Genomic DNA, 15,769 nt, shown 5'->3' on the forward strand with positions numbered 1-15,769 from the left:
TAAACTTCTTTTTCTGCACTGGCAGCAATACATAGCATTCCATATGGGACTAGTGGCAACGGGATTTCTGTTAGGGGAGTTGCCATGGTAATGGGTTGACTTGTTGTGGTTGTTCTGAGCACGAGTGAAATACGCTTTTATTAAACGGAGAGCTACTTATCCAAAGAGATATTTTCTCAGTGTGAGTTCTTGAGAGAGCCCTAACACGGACGCTACACATGTCTTATTTTTGACTTGCAAGCATTACAAACAGCGTGTTTTGGGTCGTCCTGGCACACAGTGAAATAAGTCCAAATCAGCGACATGTTTTCTTCCCGAGTCTTGCTAGTTTTTAGCTGTTTTGCTCTGGGCGCATTGAGCTGCTACGCACCGCGCCTGTGGGTCAGTTTGATCGGCCGAAAACCGGAAATTACGACAGTGACCGGCAGGTCACCGATTGTGGCCGGTTGGATATAAAACCGGCTTTTTTAATCGGCGGCCGATTGATCGGTGCATCTCTAGCTCATAACGGTGTCATGGGTTTGCAGCACTAAGAGCAGAGTCGAATGTAACACATTTCCTACAGACCCTGCTTCCCCCTCACCCTTCTTTCTCTCTTTCTCAATTTTACACACTCAATGCCACACGATTCATACAGACTGAACCTAGCTATCTATCTCACAGGTTCATGACTGAATAATATAAAATAGAAGGGCACAGCAAAGAACAGTAACAGAGAGAGAGACAGACTGAGTGAACTACACCATTATTTACTATTTTAGAAGGGAGACCACAAGGACAGAATAGAGACAAGTCGCCACATTCTCACTTGCTGCTGAAGGCAACCGCGATGGTCTCGATGGCCTTTTCAAAGTCCTTCTTCTCTGCTTCATTGCTGGCATCATAGTGGAACCCTGAGCAGGAAACAGACAATCAGTATGTCAACAATACCTCATGTCAACAACAATACCTCATGTCAACGATACCTCACGTCAACAACATCATTAGGACAAAAGAAACTGCTAACTTACAGCAATGTATGATGAACTAGATGGTAGCCTTTTAACCCACATTTAGCAGACACCTTTATTGATTCACTGATCATGGAAAAGCCTTTATAGCAACATGCCATGATAAAAGATGCTTTGGCTTCACAGTGCCAGAGTGGGTGGAAAGGGTAAATCTAACAGAATGCCAAGAATGAAAGTGTCTATTTTCCCTCAATTCAATAAAAATGTGAGTGCTTTTTACGCCCTATGATAAATCTAGGGTTAAGGTTAGGGTCACTAGTTCACTAGTAAGATCACTTGTTGACTGTAAAAAATAAATCCTCAATCTGAATGACACTCCTCTCATGAATCGTACAAGGATGCATGTGTCCTAAAACTGACCTTTGACCTTGGAGATCAGTGTTCCAGCTGCTGTGAGGGTCTCCACAGTGTTGAGCAGCGGGTAGGTACCGATGACCTGGCGCAGAACACGCAACACCTCACCGAGGCACTCATGGGCCACCTCACGCCTTGACTCGTCCCTATCTGCAGGGGGAGCGGGGATATGGAATGGAATGGAAATGAGCCCCTAGTGACTAATGACTGTTTACGGCAGAGATACGGCCAGACCTTAACTCCAATCAAATGTAGAACTGGCATCTGAAATTGATAAATTCAACTAACTCCATGGAAATAAAAAAACTGTTCAATTCCCTGCAGTTATAGTTAAATATTCACTTACGATCACACACACATGTAGGCTTTTAACAAGCAGAGGAGTACGGATTCAATTTGATACATTCCTACCAATCCTTTTTCTCTATGGGAAACTAACCTTTCACTTTGCTATTACCCTAGCAGAATTGAAATGAGCCCTAGTGACTAGTGACTGTTTACGGCAGAGATAGTGACACACACACACACTCTGAATTTTATCTCTGCATTTTACCCTTCCAGGGTAGTGATACACACAGTGATACATACAGTGAAGCACACTAACCCGGAGCAGTGAGCTGCTTTTGAGCGCCCGGGGAGCAGTGATTGGGGTGAGGTGCCTTGCTCAAGGGCACCTCAGCCGTGGATGGGGGCAACCAGTCGGGGATATTGATGCTACTGAGAACATTTGAGTGAGCGCATGTTAAAGAAAACTTAAAAACAACAAACCATGCAGAGATACTCAAACATTCAACACACAACCCCCTACTCACAGACAAACAAAATCCCCTACTCACAGACACACACACACACACACACACAGGGCTAACCAAAGTTTCATGTTTCTATACTATCTGATTAACTCAACACACCTGCAAGCTTTCAGGCAAAGCAAAAAGCCAGAGTATTTGATGGGGCAGTTGTTCTTGTTGTTCGAAATCCAAACACACCCACACACTCATTACTCAAATAATTACTCAAACACACACCAACAATAATACACAGACACACAAGTCAGTACTCAGTTATGAGTCACTGGAAACTAATTAAGGACCAGACCCACACTGACGGAGAGCTAAAAGGCCAACAACCTACACCCCAAGTCCTCAACTCATAGTTTGAATGGGAGCACTTCAACTTTTGCATCATAGCATACAGACTGACACTTGAACATAAAACACGAACGCAGTTCTGCAGGTCAGAGGACAGTGTGATTTGTCTGCGTCAGAGCCCACTGGACCAACAGCCCGAGCCCCACGGTGGACAATGTACAAACAAGAGAATCGGGGCGAGGACTGATTAATACCACATGTATGACCTGCTATGCCTTCAGGTGCTGCTGTGTTGTCATGCCATGTTTGTGGCAAATGTATTTTAAGCCCACCGGAGGCTTGTCTAAGAATCACAACATACGGGTCATGGGGGTTGGCCACTGCAGTCTTGGCCCGGTTTTATCTGAGAGATATGGAAGACTCCCGGAGAAAAATAAATAGCCTGACACTGGCTTCACACTCTGGAAGGCTCCACACTGGACCGCTCTCCCACCCTTATCAGGCGGGCCACCCAACAGCCACTGCTGCTTGAAGAATGTAAACAGGAAGAGTGTGTGATGAAAATAGTTGTGCTGACAGGAAGTGCAGTCGCCCTGACCAACCTACACTGCAATAACTGATTTCTTTGGTTCCTTGCTCTGCCAGGAGAGAACGTCAATGGTGGGTCAGTTCAACACATCCTCACTGTCCATCTTGACTCTCACTTTCTGCTGCTTCAAGCTGTGTGTGTGTGTGTGTGTGTGTGTGTGTGTGTGTGTGTGTGTGTGTGTGTGTGTGTGTGTGTGTGTGTGTGTGTGTGTGTGTGGGTGTGTGTGTGTGTGTGTAGAAGCAGCACGCTGAGAGGTGTGTGCTCTCCAGATTAGACTACATACAAACTGGGTCAGCGATTATCAGACAACCCATGTCTTAAGGCAGCTTTCTCAAGACATGAGGTATACCAATAAGACTGAAGAATGTAAGCATTTTGAGGATGAGTCAGTTCTGAAAAACCTTAAACCTGCCATCCCTTTCCTTTATCTTAAGTCCACTCATGTATTGAAAGGAAACACCTAAAAATGACATTTTAGGTTATTATAACAACCCATTTTCACTTACATTTATACAATTAAATTGTATAGCCGCATTTTTCAGTAGTGGTGTTTTTTTATGCACTCTATGCAGTATACTCAACTTTAATTTCGAATGACCTGACTTATATGACTGTTTTTTAGTCATTCTAATGGAATGCTCATATTTGCTGAAAAGAGATATATTTAGAAAAAAAAAAAATGTTCCAATATTTACAGGTAGTTTTGGTTTGGTTTGTTTGAGTGAGGTCAGGAAGGTGCTATATGTTGGGACACATACACACACACACACACACACACACACACACACACACACACACACACGTACACACACACACACGTACACACACACACACACACACACACACACACACACACACACACACACACACACACACGTACACACACACACACACACACACACACACACACACACACACACACACAAGTACACACACACACACGTACACACACACACACACACACATGTACACACACAAACACACTCCTGCACTCTTTACCCTTGTCAAATATGATGACAAAGAGAGCAAGAGAGGCAGAGAGGGAGGGTGATAGAGCAATCTCTACTAAAGGCAGCAGAGAAAACATCTGACGCACATATTCTCTTCCTTCCTCTTGGTTGCCATAGAAACACAAAGAAAAAAAAATGAAGGAAACCTCAGAATGTGTAAATGGCCATTCTCCACAATGATACAGACTAAGGCCAGCCAGACAGACAGAGGTTGTTGTACACATGTTCAAATGAAGTGCTAGGCTGTGGACAAGTCTGTGGAATTATTTGATAAGGCTTGCCCGGACAAAACTCCAACAGGCCCTCCGCCATTCAGGGTGACACTTGTATAAGTGGAGAACAATTTTGATAGGCCTTTCATACTATATTTCCTTTACATTAATTGTTGTTACATAGCTATGAAAACACAGAACAAAGTGCCGGTTGTGTGTGACCTTAAAGTTGTTCATTCTATACGTACTACTTGAACCGACTTCGCAGTATTCAAGATAACAAGTCTACACTCATGTTGCGTCACAGCAGCACTGTCTCTTTTCTCCACGAAAGCTATCCATCTTCCCTACTTACAAAGGAAAAACTGGAGACCTGACCTGTAGACCTGTAGTCATTAAGATGATCACACCCACCTTCCCCAAGCACCACATCCTTCAGCTTCTCCACAGCCTCAGCGAAGCGTGCTACATCGCGCAGCAAGGGCGGAATGTCCTCCACCTCGATGGCGGCCCCCTCTGAGGTCTCCGCTGTGGGGCTATGGGCCACCCCCCGACTGTGCCCTTTACTGAAGCCCCAGGCTCCGGCGGTCTGCATGGGGAAGCCTGCGGCACTGGCATGCCTGCTCAGGGCTGTGGGCCGCCTCAGGGTGGCCACCGGTGACGGGCAGCTCACTAGCTTGCTGTGCAGGATGGACGGGGTGCCTGGGCACGACATGGAGACTGTGTCCAGAACCCCTGCCACAGCTGGAAGGCCATCCACTACATCTCTGTTTGACTGCTCCTGCAGAGCGGACAGCTAATACAATGAGCGTGGAAGAGAAAGAGAAAGAGAGAGAGAAACAGAGGTGGGCTTTTTATTCAGACTGTTCAAGGCGGGAATGTTGAGCTTTTATTCTACCATGCCATTCTGTATAAAGGTACGAACACGGAATAGGGCGGTTATTGTTGGCAGCAGAGGTAGTCACAGGGCCAGTTAAACGTCTGTGTAAAAGGGAGAGCCAGTATAACGGGATAGGGGTTCGACACAGCCTCGCAGCTAACCAAAATGAAGCAAGACTACTGTGTTGTCAGAACACACAAATCCAACAAGATAAGGTTTAACATGATGTATATGATGCACACCAACTTTGCTCGAGTCTGAACATTACTAAAAATGTGCACAGCTTGCAAGAGCCACTGACACCAAGTTCAACCGTCATTGTTTTTGAAAGTGACAGGTAGGCTAGTTTATTTACGAAGGGGATGTTATGACGGATTTCAGACATGTTACTTGGAACGTCCGACATGATATTTCCCAGCTCCGATTTTTCTTCTATCTGCCGAGTATCATGATTTTATTCTCTTGTTCATTTCGATTAATTGCCTCTTCATTCTTCTTCCCACACATTTAAAATGTCTCTGTTAGGCTCTTTAAGGTTCATTGCCATATCCATAATGAGTGGAGTGAAGGCTGAAAACAAAACAAGCAGAATACATAGGATAGCAATATTGGGGAATGCTGTCTTTATCACACCTAGTGTTGTTAGAAAATATCGATACACTTGAGTATCGCGATATTATGTTTTATGATAGTGTATCAATTCTCAGAAACACTGTATCCATTTTGTATTAATTGTATGCAAAGAATTGTGCCAGACATTGGTTCAATTTGTATTGAGTTTAAACCCCCAACTGCTAGAGTAATCTATCTTCAGCCATTTGACTCATCCACTAGAATCTAACAGGCGACAGGAAGTTGTGTAAGAGCAAACCTCTATTTTTTTTTACACGCAATATATCGCCTTGCTTACAGTATCGCAATATATAGAATCGTAACTCCTGTATCATGTATCTTATCGCCATATTTTGCCACTACAGCCCTAATAATCACGACTCTTTAAAAATGAATGTACTAAAAAATGTACTTATTTTACAAACTTTTTTACATTGTATAAACTATACAATGAACAAGTTAACCAAGGCCGGGAGCTAATTGACCTAAATAAAACACTTTTCCATTGATGTAATGAAATGTATTCTAACGTTACAAGCCACTGGCAAAGTTAATTCCCCTGTGAGTAATGCTTTACAGAATTACATTCTCCTTTTGCTGAACAACAGCTCAAGGGAGACTGTTGATATAAAGCCCATATATTTTTTTTGCCTCTTTTAAATTATAAGAATGACCTGTATAGTCACTCTGATTTATTAGCCAAGCACCGTATTGTTTAATAATGTTGGGAGACTCGAGACTGGCTAACTAGAGGTCGACGAGGCCACCTGTCATTTCTAGCTAACCCATCGATTACAACACAGAATGCGTTAACGGCACTTTACTTTTGGCGAGCTGATAAGAAATCTCTTCACTAACTTTACATTGCTGTCTTTTTATGACCACCTAGAAATGTATAAAATGTGGACATTGATACGACTTTACATTATCAGCATCTAACGTTAAATAGTTTAATATTTAAGTTTTAGCCATAGCCCGTCAGACAGTTGCCTTGTTGAATCTCGCAGCATGTTAATTAGCCAACAAGCTAGCCCACGTTTAACTGTCTGAGTGTGCCAAAACCTAAGCCAAAGTAACTAGCATTTAGGAGAAACACATGGGGAAAGAACAAATGTAAACATTTTTGTGTAAAATTAACACAGGAAAACAAATCCTTTTTAAGTTGAGAAATGACAGGGTCTGTCGGCTTTATGTGGTAACTTAACAGACCATTACTAACTTATCAACGTCATGTCAGCAAGCCATCATATATGCAAGCAATAACTTACGTTAGCTGGCTAGGTAACGTTAACTTCTATTATGCTAGCTAGTAAAGTAAGTTCCCATAACGTTAACAATTATTTCACCAAGAACTTACAGAGGGGCTGTGAAGTCCGGGATTTCCTGTGTTACCCTTCTTGGACACTGAGGGTGTCTTGGATAAATCCTTCCTTTTTCGAAACATGCTATATTGTTTTGTAATTTGACAGACTTGCTAACCTGCGTTTAGTAACAGTTAACAAACGTAGGCTATAAAATGGCATCAGTCCGCACTAAGTAAATTCTGACTGCTCAGCTTCCCCATCAGATCAACTCCCAGCTCACTACCGTTAGTCTCTTCCTGTCGTCATAGCGCCAGTTCTGTATGACCTGTGAACATGCTAAGAACAACTTCCGATAATAATTTCAGAAGTAAAAAATGAAAGAAACTCCAGCCAACATTATTAAGAATTTCATTGATGGAAATTATGCAGAGAGACGACAGGACGAGACTCACAAAATCGGTTTCAATTACGCCACGTGTCTCCACTATGCCGCGCTGTTGGGAGACATCTACCTCATCTGTACAGAAAACTCTATCACACCTTGAGAATCAAGAGGAGTCTCATTCAGCAATTCGACAAACTCTAGTTTTTATTTTGTTTGTTAACAAAATTAATATCAATACAATATATTCCTTCTGTTAGATATAGAAAATGTTGAGAATGAGTCAAAAGGCACAGATGTATACATTATTTACAATTCCACCTAGTCATAAATATTCAGTAAAATAAAAAGGAAACCCCAAAAGAAAAAGTGCTCCAACAGAAAATACATACAATCAGTAGCAGTTTCAACAAATGTTCTGTTTTTATTATCAAAGTGTTCACCAAAGAACGTTTTTCAGTTCTTTAAAAGGGAAAGGTAGACAATTTTATGAAAAAGCACACTGGGTGACAAGTCACGGTCTTGAAATAGATATTTCGTGTTCAAAACAAAACACTGTCAAATTCATTTAAAAATGCTCGAAAGCATGCTGAAATGGACAATGAATTATGTTGAAAAACTCACAGCTATGGCAATCTGTGGCAGGAGCAGGCCAAAGAGCTGTTTAAAAACAATGTCTGCATAAGGGGTAATGTTGACACCAACAACGCTGTGTTGCAATAGGATCAAATTCACAAAAGAAAAAGTTCTCCTCTACTCTAAACAATTAGTAGAAAACAAGAACTCTGAATTTGATTTGGTGTCCAAGTTAATAAATCTTTCATGTCTCCAAAATCGGTACAAGAGGTCAGTATTGAATTTATTCATCTTTGAAGTAAAACAATAGTAGTCAAAGTTGCAGTGCAGGACACGTTTTGCCCTGTAAAATAATCCAACATGTCGCTCAAATGATCCCATGGGTCTTCCTGAGATTAACCTTGCAGGGAGAATTCTATCATGCGTTTGGAGCAACCTAAAATGGCATCTGGTAGGTTTACAGCCAAAGTAATTCATGTGTTCAGACATTGCAAGATACTTGTGCTGATGCTTTGGTGTCAGGAAAAATGGATACCGGGGGGTGAGGGTAAGGGGTTGTTAAACCCAACGAAGAGATGACAGTTTCTGATTAGTGTGCATAAAATAGATCATACAGAAAACATACAATATTGCAGTACAGCAGTATGTGGCAGTGCAATATATTTGGTGGCAGGTTAAATATGTTTAGACTAACTTCTGAGGAGGGTGTGGGGAACAGGACCCTGACAAGAGGTTTAGAAACGTGTTGAGCTATCAAACAGGATAACAGAATCAAAATAACAGTCCTACTAAAATATCCCTTGAATATATAAATAACAATTATAGTAATGATGACAATAATTATGAACAGCAACATCAAAGAACAATAATACATTTCTTTCTTCCCACTTGGATACAAGAATACAAGACACAATCTATTGACCGTACAGTAAGGACCTTTAAACAATTTTTACTTTTTACCCCAATTAAAAAAAAATATTTAAATAGAATTATTCAAACCTGTAGTTAGACAAATACACACCCAATCCTTGAACCACTGAAGCACTTCTGAGGAGTTGTTTGATCACTTATAGGTACATTTGAGAAATGTTCATAAGACACTGTATTGCTTACACTTCCACTTGTAGGTGAGACAGTGAAAACATATACCTGATTTCACCGGTTCTCATATTTCGCAATTTGGGAGGTTCACATAATCAAAATGGTTTGGTTCCCCTGAATGAGTGGATTCGTTTCCCAAACAAAACATCTTCCCAAAACTAATTTAATTCAAAAACGGTAGCAATTGGTCTGCACTTATAGAAAAAGGACAGCACTATACCTGAGAAAATTACTTAAACAAGCAGTACAAGTGACAAGATTTCATTTATTATAACATCTGGCTCACATTATAGCCATGTATATTTTCAGCACTGGCCATACTCTCTCTCTCTCTCGCTCTCTCTCTATTCTCACTGTCAGGGAAGATGTGGACGAAAGAGGATAGTCTGACTTGCTGAGTGGGGCAAAATAAAAGCAAACATTAAAATTAATAATTATTATAATATCAATAATAATAACCATAAACAGCAGACTAAATGTTGTGTGACCGTGTTCGACCACAGGTCACTGCTCAAGAGAGGAAGTTTTCTTTTCTTCTTTAGAGTAACACAAGTCATTACAATAAATAATAATATTCCACTTCTCTCAATATAAATATATACATACCAGTTTAAAAGACTGCATTTGTTAAGCATTTGTGAAGGCACTGTTAGGACAAGGCATTTCTTTCTTTTGATCTTTTTTTTTCTAAGATCAGAACAGATTTCCCCATGACAGAAATAAGACAGACTAACAAAAACTATAATGGCGTTTCAGCCATTTTGGATCTTTAGTTCAGATGGCCTGACTGTTACACTTGATCTGAGAGGCAGAGGGTATTCTCATATACGTTTGTGACTTGGAACTGATCTGAAGTCTGAAGATGAAGAGACAAAGAAGCATCCTGTATTGTGGCCCAATAGTGGAATTGAGGCACTATAATTGACAACAATTTGCATTGGGTAATTAAATTTGTTGTGCCAACTATCAGATCAATTAGCATGCTTATTATATCCAGTATGCATTGAATGTTATAAAGATTTTTTTCAATGTAATCTCGCCTCTGTGAGTACAGAATAACTACTGACTCAATTGCAGAGAAAAGTTGCTGTCAGAGGTAAACTTTTCAAAGCAACCTACCCCCAAAGAATAAGCCCGCGGTAGGTATTCACAACCAAGATCAACTGTGGTAGTCACAAAGTAAAGCAAAAAACTAAACAGAAAAAACAACAAAAATAAACAATCAACAAAACAAACACCATTTCATAACAGTAGCTTATAGATGCAGAACAAAACACAACAGAAACAATAACAACGCTACTTGACAGCCCTGGGGAGGCGACAGTGACTCGTGTGGCTTCCGGATGGGAGATGGTGTCAGGGGAGCAGTTCTGATGTGCGTGTGAACAGTGGCAGCCAAGCGAGCAGCTCAGACACTAAGTGGCGTCCCACTCTGGCTTGTACTGGATGACAGACTGACGGTCACTAGCACTGGCTCTCAACATGTCCAAAGCGTCCATACTGCAGTGGCCATTGGGCAATGAGGACGAGGACGAAGAGGATGAGGACGAGGAGGAGAAGAGTGAGGGATTGTTTGAGGAGAGGAGGTAGGTGTCAAGGGGGGGTTGGAGGGAGTGAGTATTGCAGAGCATAGACGGGTTAAGCGAGTGATCTGAGGAGGATAGGTGGGATGAGTTGGCGGAGGAGGGGAGGAGAGTATGTGCCGGAGGGAGGATAGAGGAGCTGTTGTTCGAGGGGTACACAGCGCTGTGGTTACTGGAGGACAGAAGCGAGTGATTAGAGGGGAGGATGGAGAGATTAGCAGGAGAGGAAGGGGAGGAGCAAGCAAAGACGGAAGAGGATCCCGCGCCGGCGCCGATAGACAAAGGCAGGCCGGCGGAGAAGAGCGACGCGGAGGAGCCGATGGAGGGAGACGAGGACGACAGAGAGGGAGGGGAAGAGACCGCCTGCGAGGAGGCGGAGGAAAAGTACGAGGGCGGCAGAACAGCGGAGGACGCTGAGCAGTCCAGGAAGTCCAGAATGTCATCAGGAGATGGACAGTCATCCAGCGAGAGGGATGGGCTCACTGACAGCGCAAGTGTATGCGCTTTGACCTGGTTGTGCGCCTGAGTCTGAGTGAGCGTGCGGGGCTGGGTGTGTGAGCCATGCTGACCCAGGCTGTTGTGAAGCATCTGCTGCTGCGATTGTTGTTGATGCTGCTGCTGCGATTGCGATTGTTGTTGTTGATGATGCTGCTGCTGCTGCTGCTGTATCATGTGAGTACTTTGCGCCTGTGTGTTTGACAGTTGCTGCGTGTGCGCATTGCCCATGTGCAGTGCGCGTGTGTTTGGGATGTGCAGAGCATTTGGGAGGCGCTGCCTGTTTGTGGGCTGCTGGGCATACGGCAGCTCTCGCCGCTGCTGCTGCTGCTGCTGCTGCTGCTGCTGCTGCTGGAACTGCTGCATTACAGTGTGCGCGTCTGGGCGGAGCTGCTGTTTGCGCGCATTTAGTGCCAGAGCCGTGTGCTGTGCTGCCTGCGGCTGTTGCAGCTTGCGCACGTTCTGCATTTTGTGCGCGGCGGTGTTCGTCTGCCTCTGCTGCCGCAGCGGGTGACCTCGCTGTGCGGGCGGCGTGTAGGAGCCGTGCGGCACGCTGTTGGCCTGCGCGTGCGTGTGTGAGACCAGCGGGCTCCTTGGGCGTTGCTGCAGCTGCTGGCGTAGGTTGGTGTGGGCGAGGAGTAGGCGGTTGGTCTGCTGCTGGGCTTGTGCCTGCTGCTGGGCTTGTGCCTGCGTCAGGCTCCTCTGCTGGGAAAGGGCGCGTGGTGGGGCAGGACTGCGGGGCTGCTGTTGTTGCTTCTGCTGCTGCAGCATGCGTGCATGCAAGGCATGCGTGTGGGCGACGCCGCCGCCGCCCTGCTCGCGCTGCCGCTCCTGAGAGATGAGTGCCTCTAGGTGGAAGGTCTCAGGCAGGGTGGGGCTGCTCTCAGCCCCCGCCTCGGCCGTGCTGCTGTCCGGGGAGGGAGAAGGGCTCAGCGTCAAGTCCAGCACCTCATCATCCAGCACCTCCTTCTTGACCAGGGCGGGCAGGATTCTGGGGGAGTTGGTGGCGGAGGCGGCATTGGGACGGGGGTACAAGCTGGAAAGGTTGAGGTTGGGGTTGACCGCGCGGAGCTTGGCCAGGCGCATGAGCAGCTGCTCGGTGGCCTGCTTCTCGTGCACCCGCTGGTCGCGCTCCTGCCGCTGCCGCTTCACCTCCTCGTCCATCTGGACCAGCTCCGTGCGCACGCGAGCCACACAGTTCTCAGGGATCTTGATGCCTGTGTGAAACGGAACACATAGACAGAAATACAGTCAGGGTCCATAAGGGTCAGATGGGATAGATCCAACTGGAATTTGTCTGAGCTGCACTGTAGCTAAAATAACTGATAACGTATTTTTTTTTTTTTTTTTTTTTAAGACTCTTTTTTGGGCTTTTTATGCCTTTATTAGGATAGGACAGGTGAAGATATTACAGGAAGCGAGGCGGAGAAGAGGTGGGGAGAGGATTGGGAAATGACTTCAGGCCAGACTTGAACCTGTGTCCACCGGGAGGTGGTGCTGAAGCGAAGGTGAGGACTGGAGCTGTACTCACCAACTTGCTTGCTGTTCGTTTTGGTTTTCAATCGGACAATCTGCAGGATGCTGGAGTTGGTGATGTCAGAGACTATGTCTGCCACACGCTTCCAGACCCGCAGTAGGGCACCGCACAACATGTGGTACTGCCTCAGACGCATACCCAGCCAGCATTCATTGCCCAACTCCTTCTGTTTGCACTTGCCCTTCCTGATACATACAAACACATCACACAGACACACAAACAAATGTAATAAGAATTACTGAAGTTGCAAACTCCTAAAAAAAAAAATGACATTTGAATGTTTATTTAAACGAATCACTGGACTACTCTCAAAGTCAAGAAGTCATTTAAGGTGGCCATTTCTACAGGATTCTGATAATTCACCTCTTCCAATTCATCGCAAACTTCTGTACATACATCTGAATTCTACTACTCACCAATGGGCATGGCTGCATTTCTGCAGGGAGAACTCAAACTGACTATCCCAGCAATCTTTTGCCTCTTCTGGAGGAACCTACAACAGTTGAAAAAAACACACAGGTCAACATCAGGACACAACAAACCACCCCTAACCCACAGGCCTGGAGCCTGGGTCAAACGTGGCTTCTAAAGCATACTGTAGCCCTGGGGTGCATCAGACCATCAGGTATCATCAGGTGTGCCTGGCTAAGAGAGTTTCTGTTACAAAATTACACCACTAGGGGTCCGTATCTGACTGGTGCTTTACATTGGTCAAGTCCGGTTAAATATTTTGACTTTATATTCGCTGACATTATTATATTTGTCTTGATTAATAGCGTACTTGACATATTTTGCTTTGTGTGGTGGATATTTATTCAATTTCATGTCATTTCGAGGCTGACCTTGCGGTATCGGAGCTGCAGGTTGTCCAAGCTCTCGGGGTGCGACTGCTTGCCGATGTTGGGTTTGAATACGATGAGGTTTCTCCCTCGACCCTGCTCCGCTAGCAGTACACATGGCATGCTTCCTCGCAGCTGAAACACACACACACAAGTACAGATTACAGTTTAAATAACCATAACCATTGTTGAATTCTTCAGATGCTGGAGTGAGGAAATATTATGTTACGTAATCGAGCATCAATGACCGCGCACTGTTAAATCACTGTGGCAAATTGAAGCCGCAGAATTTTGTAAAGTGTTTTAGTTATACTACAATGTTTGCATTTATAAAATACATATTCTTGACCAGTTTGGCTGTGTGTGTGTGTACCTTGTGAGAGAGGTAGAAGCCCTCATCTTCTCCAGTGAGGGTAGTGGCCTTATTGAATGCCTCCTCCCATGGCATACCTCGATCTACACTGATCTGAAAGTGTCAAAGCAAGACACATGTCAAACAACTTACAAAACAGGCCCACACTGGGGCAAAGTGAAACACACTAGAACGAAGAAACTTAAAAAAAACACACTCAGAGAGAGAGAGAGAGATGGGGAGAGGGAGAGGGAGAGGGAGAGGGGGGGAGAGGGAGAGGGAGAGGGAGAGGGAGAGGGAGAGGGAGAGAGAGAGAGAGGGGGGAGGGAGAGAGAGAGAGAGGGAGAGGGAGAGAGAGAGAAAGACAGAGGGAGTCTTCAGGATTGCGTCTGTGTTTTCAGGGCTTACCTTGTAGAGTATGACCTGCCCCTCCTGTGGGTTCCCTGCGGTCAGGAAACGCTCCTGGGTCTCCTCACGGATCTCATCATTCCCTGGAGCCAGATCTAATGACGCATGCAACACACAAACAAGCTCTCATATTTCTGACAAATCTATCAGTCAGAACAGTCAGATGCGGGATAACAAAGTCAAGACAGCACACTGTGTAAGGTGTAAGGTGTCATTTCAAACAGGCCGCCGACAAATTACACCTCCAAACTCTTTCGATCTGTTTCCATCCAATCAGCAGCCACTCACCTAGGATGCCCATGTCGTATTTGCCCTCCTTCTTGTCCTTCTCAATGTGGTGCTCAAAGTTGTCCGTGAAGTATTGGAACAGGAAGTTCTGCTGGTGGACCTCCAGGCCCAAGATGCGGTTCAAGAACTTGGTGATGGTGCAGTCTGGGGGAGAGGGTTAGCAGAGAGAGATGAGTGAGCACCACTCAAAAGACACCAGGATTATAAAGCTTTAACCACAAAGCAATGCAAATTTCAACTTAGTCTTAGAATTATAACTAGAAACTCTCAGTTACACCAATCTTAGCAATAAAGCTATAGAGTACAAACTGAATTGCCTATGATCTCTACTCTGAGATGACCAACAATCGCAAAGAATCAGTGCATTCCATTGAAGTCAAAATGGATTGAGGCCAAGTGCCTCTTCCTCCCATTCAAATGTGGAGGCCATGGCTGCTAACCTTTCTCAGCGTTGATGACGAAACGAGGATTACTGCAGAGGATTCCCACGTCAATCATGCACTGCTTCATGTCTGTGAGGAGAGAAAGAGCATGGAAACCATCAAGAGGGAATCAGGAAGCCTCAGGAAGACACTTCACAACATATTCTCTCCCAAAAATCAGTGGCATAGGTGACAATGAGTCTTACTTCTGAAGAAAGCGACATCGCCACCAGGGTACTCCTTGGGTGCTGGGACAGTGTTCTTGATGTGGCCCAGAATGGCTTTGGTGATCTTGTCCAGAGCTTTGTTGCCATACTACAATGGATACAAACAATGAGAATATATGAATTATTTAAAACAAGAGGTATAAAAAGTTAAAAAACAAACAAAAAAAAAAAAAAAAACACACAAAATACACCATCTCTCAAAACAGTAATTATGAAGACCATCTTTTCACCTTGTTCTCGAAGTTGAACTTGCTCAGGTCTCTGGACTCTGTGGCACGCCGGTCTCCGTGAGTCAAAGCACCCTGTGGACGTGGATAGGGAGGCACATTTAAAACCAACAGCCACACATCTACCACCATGCTCATATCACCGCCCTCACACTTAGGGTGAGGGGTTATGAAAACTGTTTTTACAACCAGACAATGTCCCCTTTCAGAAACAACCTCATACACTAGGCAGTGTGTTGCTCAATGAGGGTGTTTATACAGCTGTGGCAA

General features: G+C 44.5%; 2 protein-coding genes across 2 annotated transcripts in view; both read right to left on the reverse strand.

The window, feature by feature from the left end:
* The window catches only part of arhgap45a (Rho GTPase activating protein 45a), a gene marked incomplete at its 3' end in the record, with an annotated part of 24,279 nt that extends 17,027 nt beyond the window's left edge, over positions 1–7,252 (reverse strand). Inside the window, exons 1-4 of the mRNA XM_080859233.1 lie at positions 7,116–7,252; positions 4,681–5,062; positions 1,371–1,514; positions 809–893 (exon numbers count right to left, since the gene is read on the reverse strand). Coding sequence (XP_080715359.1) covers positions 809–893; positions 1,371–1,514; positions 4,681–5,062; positions 7,116–7,202 — 698 coding nt within the window. The 5' untranslated portion in view covers positions 7,203–7,252. The remainder of the gene's footprint in view (positions 1–808; positions 894–1,370; positions 1,515–4,680; positions 5,063–7,115) is intronic.
* A 635-nt stretch (positions 7,253–7,887) lies between these two features.
* LOC308381472 (protein strawberry notch homolog 2-like) overlaps positions 7,888–15,769 on the reverse strand; it is a 31,080-nt gene continuing 23,198 nt past the window's right edge. Inside the window, exons 22-31 of the mRNA XM_080859044.1 lie at positions 15,503–15,574; positions 15,252–15,360; positions 15,064–15,135; positions 14,624–14,767; positions 14,336–14,430; positions 13,949–14,041; positions 13,579–13,710; positions 13,153–13,229; positions 12,731–12,921; positions 7,888–12,416 (exon numbers count right to left, since the gene is read on the reverse strand). Coding sequence (XP_080715170.1) covers positions 10,537–12,416; positions 12,731–12,921; positions 13,153–13,229; positions 13,579–13,710; positions 13,949–14,041; positions 14,336–14,430; positions 14,624–14,767; positions 15,064–15,135; positions 15,252–15,360; positions 15,503–15,574 — 2,865 coding nt within the window. The 3' untranslated portion in view covers positions 7,888–10,536. The remainder of the gene's footprint in view (positions 12,417–12,730; positions 12,922–13,152; positions 13,230–13,578; positions 13,711–13,948; positions 14,042–14,335; positions 14,431–14,623; positions 14,768–15,063; positions 15,136–15,251; positions 15,361–15,502; positions 15,575–15,769) is intronic.

This window comes from Sprattus sprattus (assembly GCF_963457725.1).
Source record: "Sprattus sprattus genome assembly, chromosome: 20".
NCBI lineage: Eukaryota > Metazoa > Chordata > Actinopteri > Clupeiformes > Clupeidae > Sprattus > Sprattus sprattus.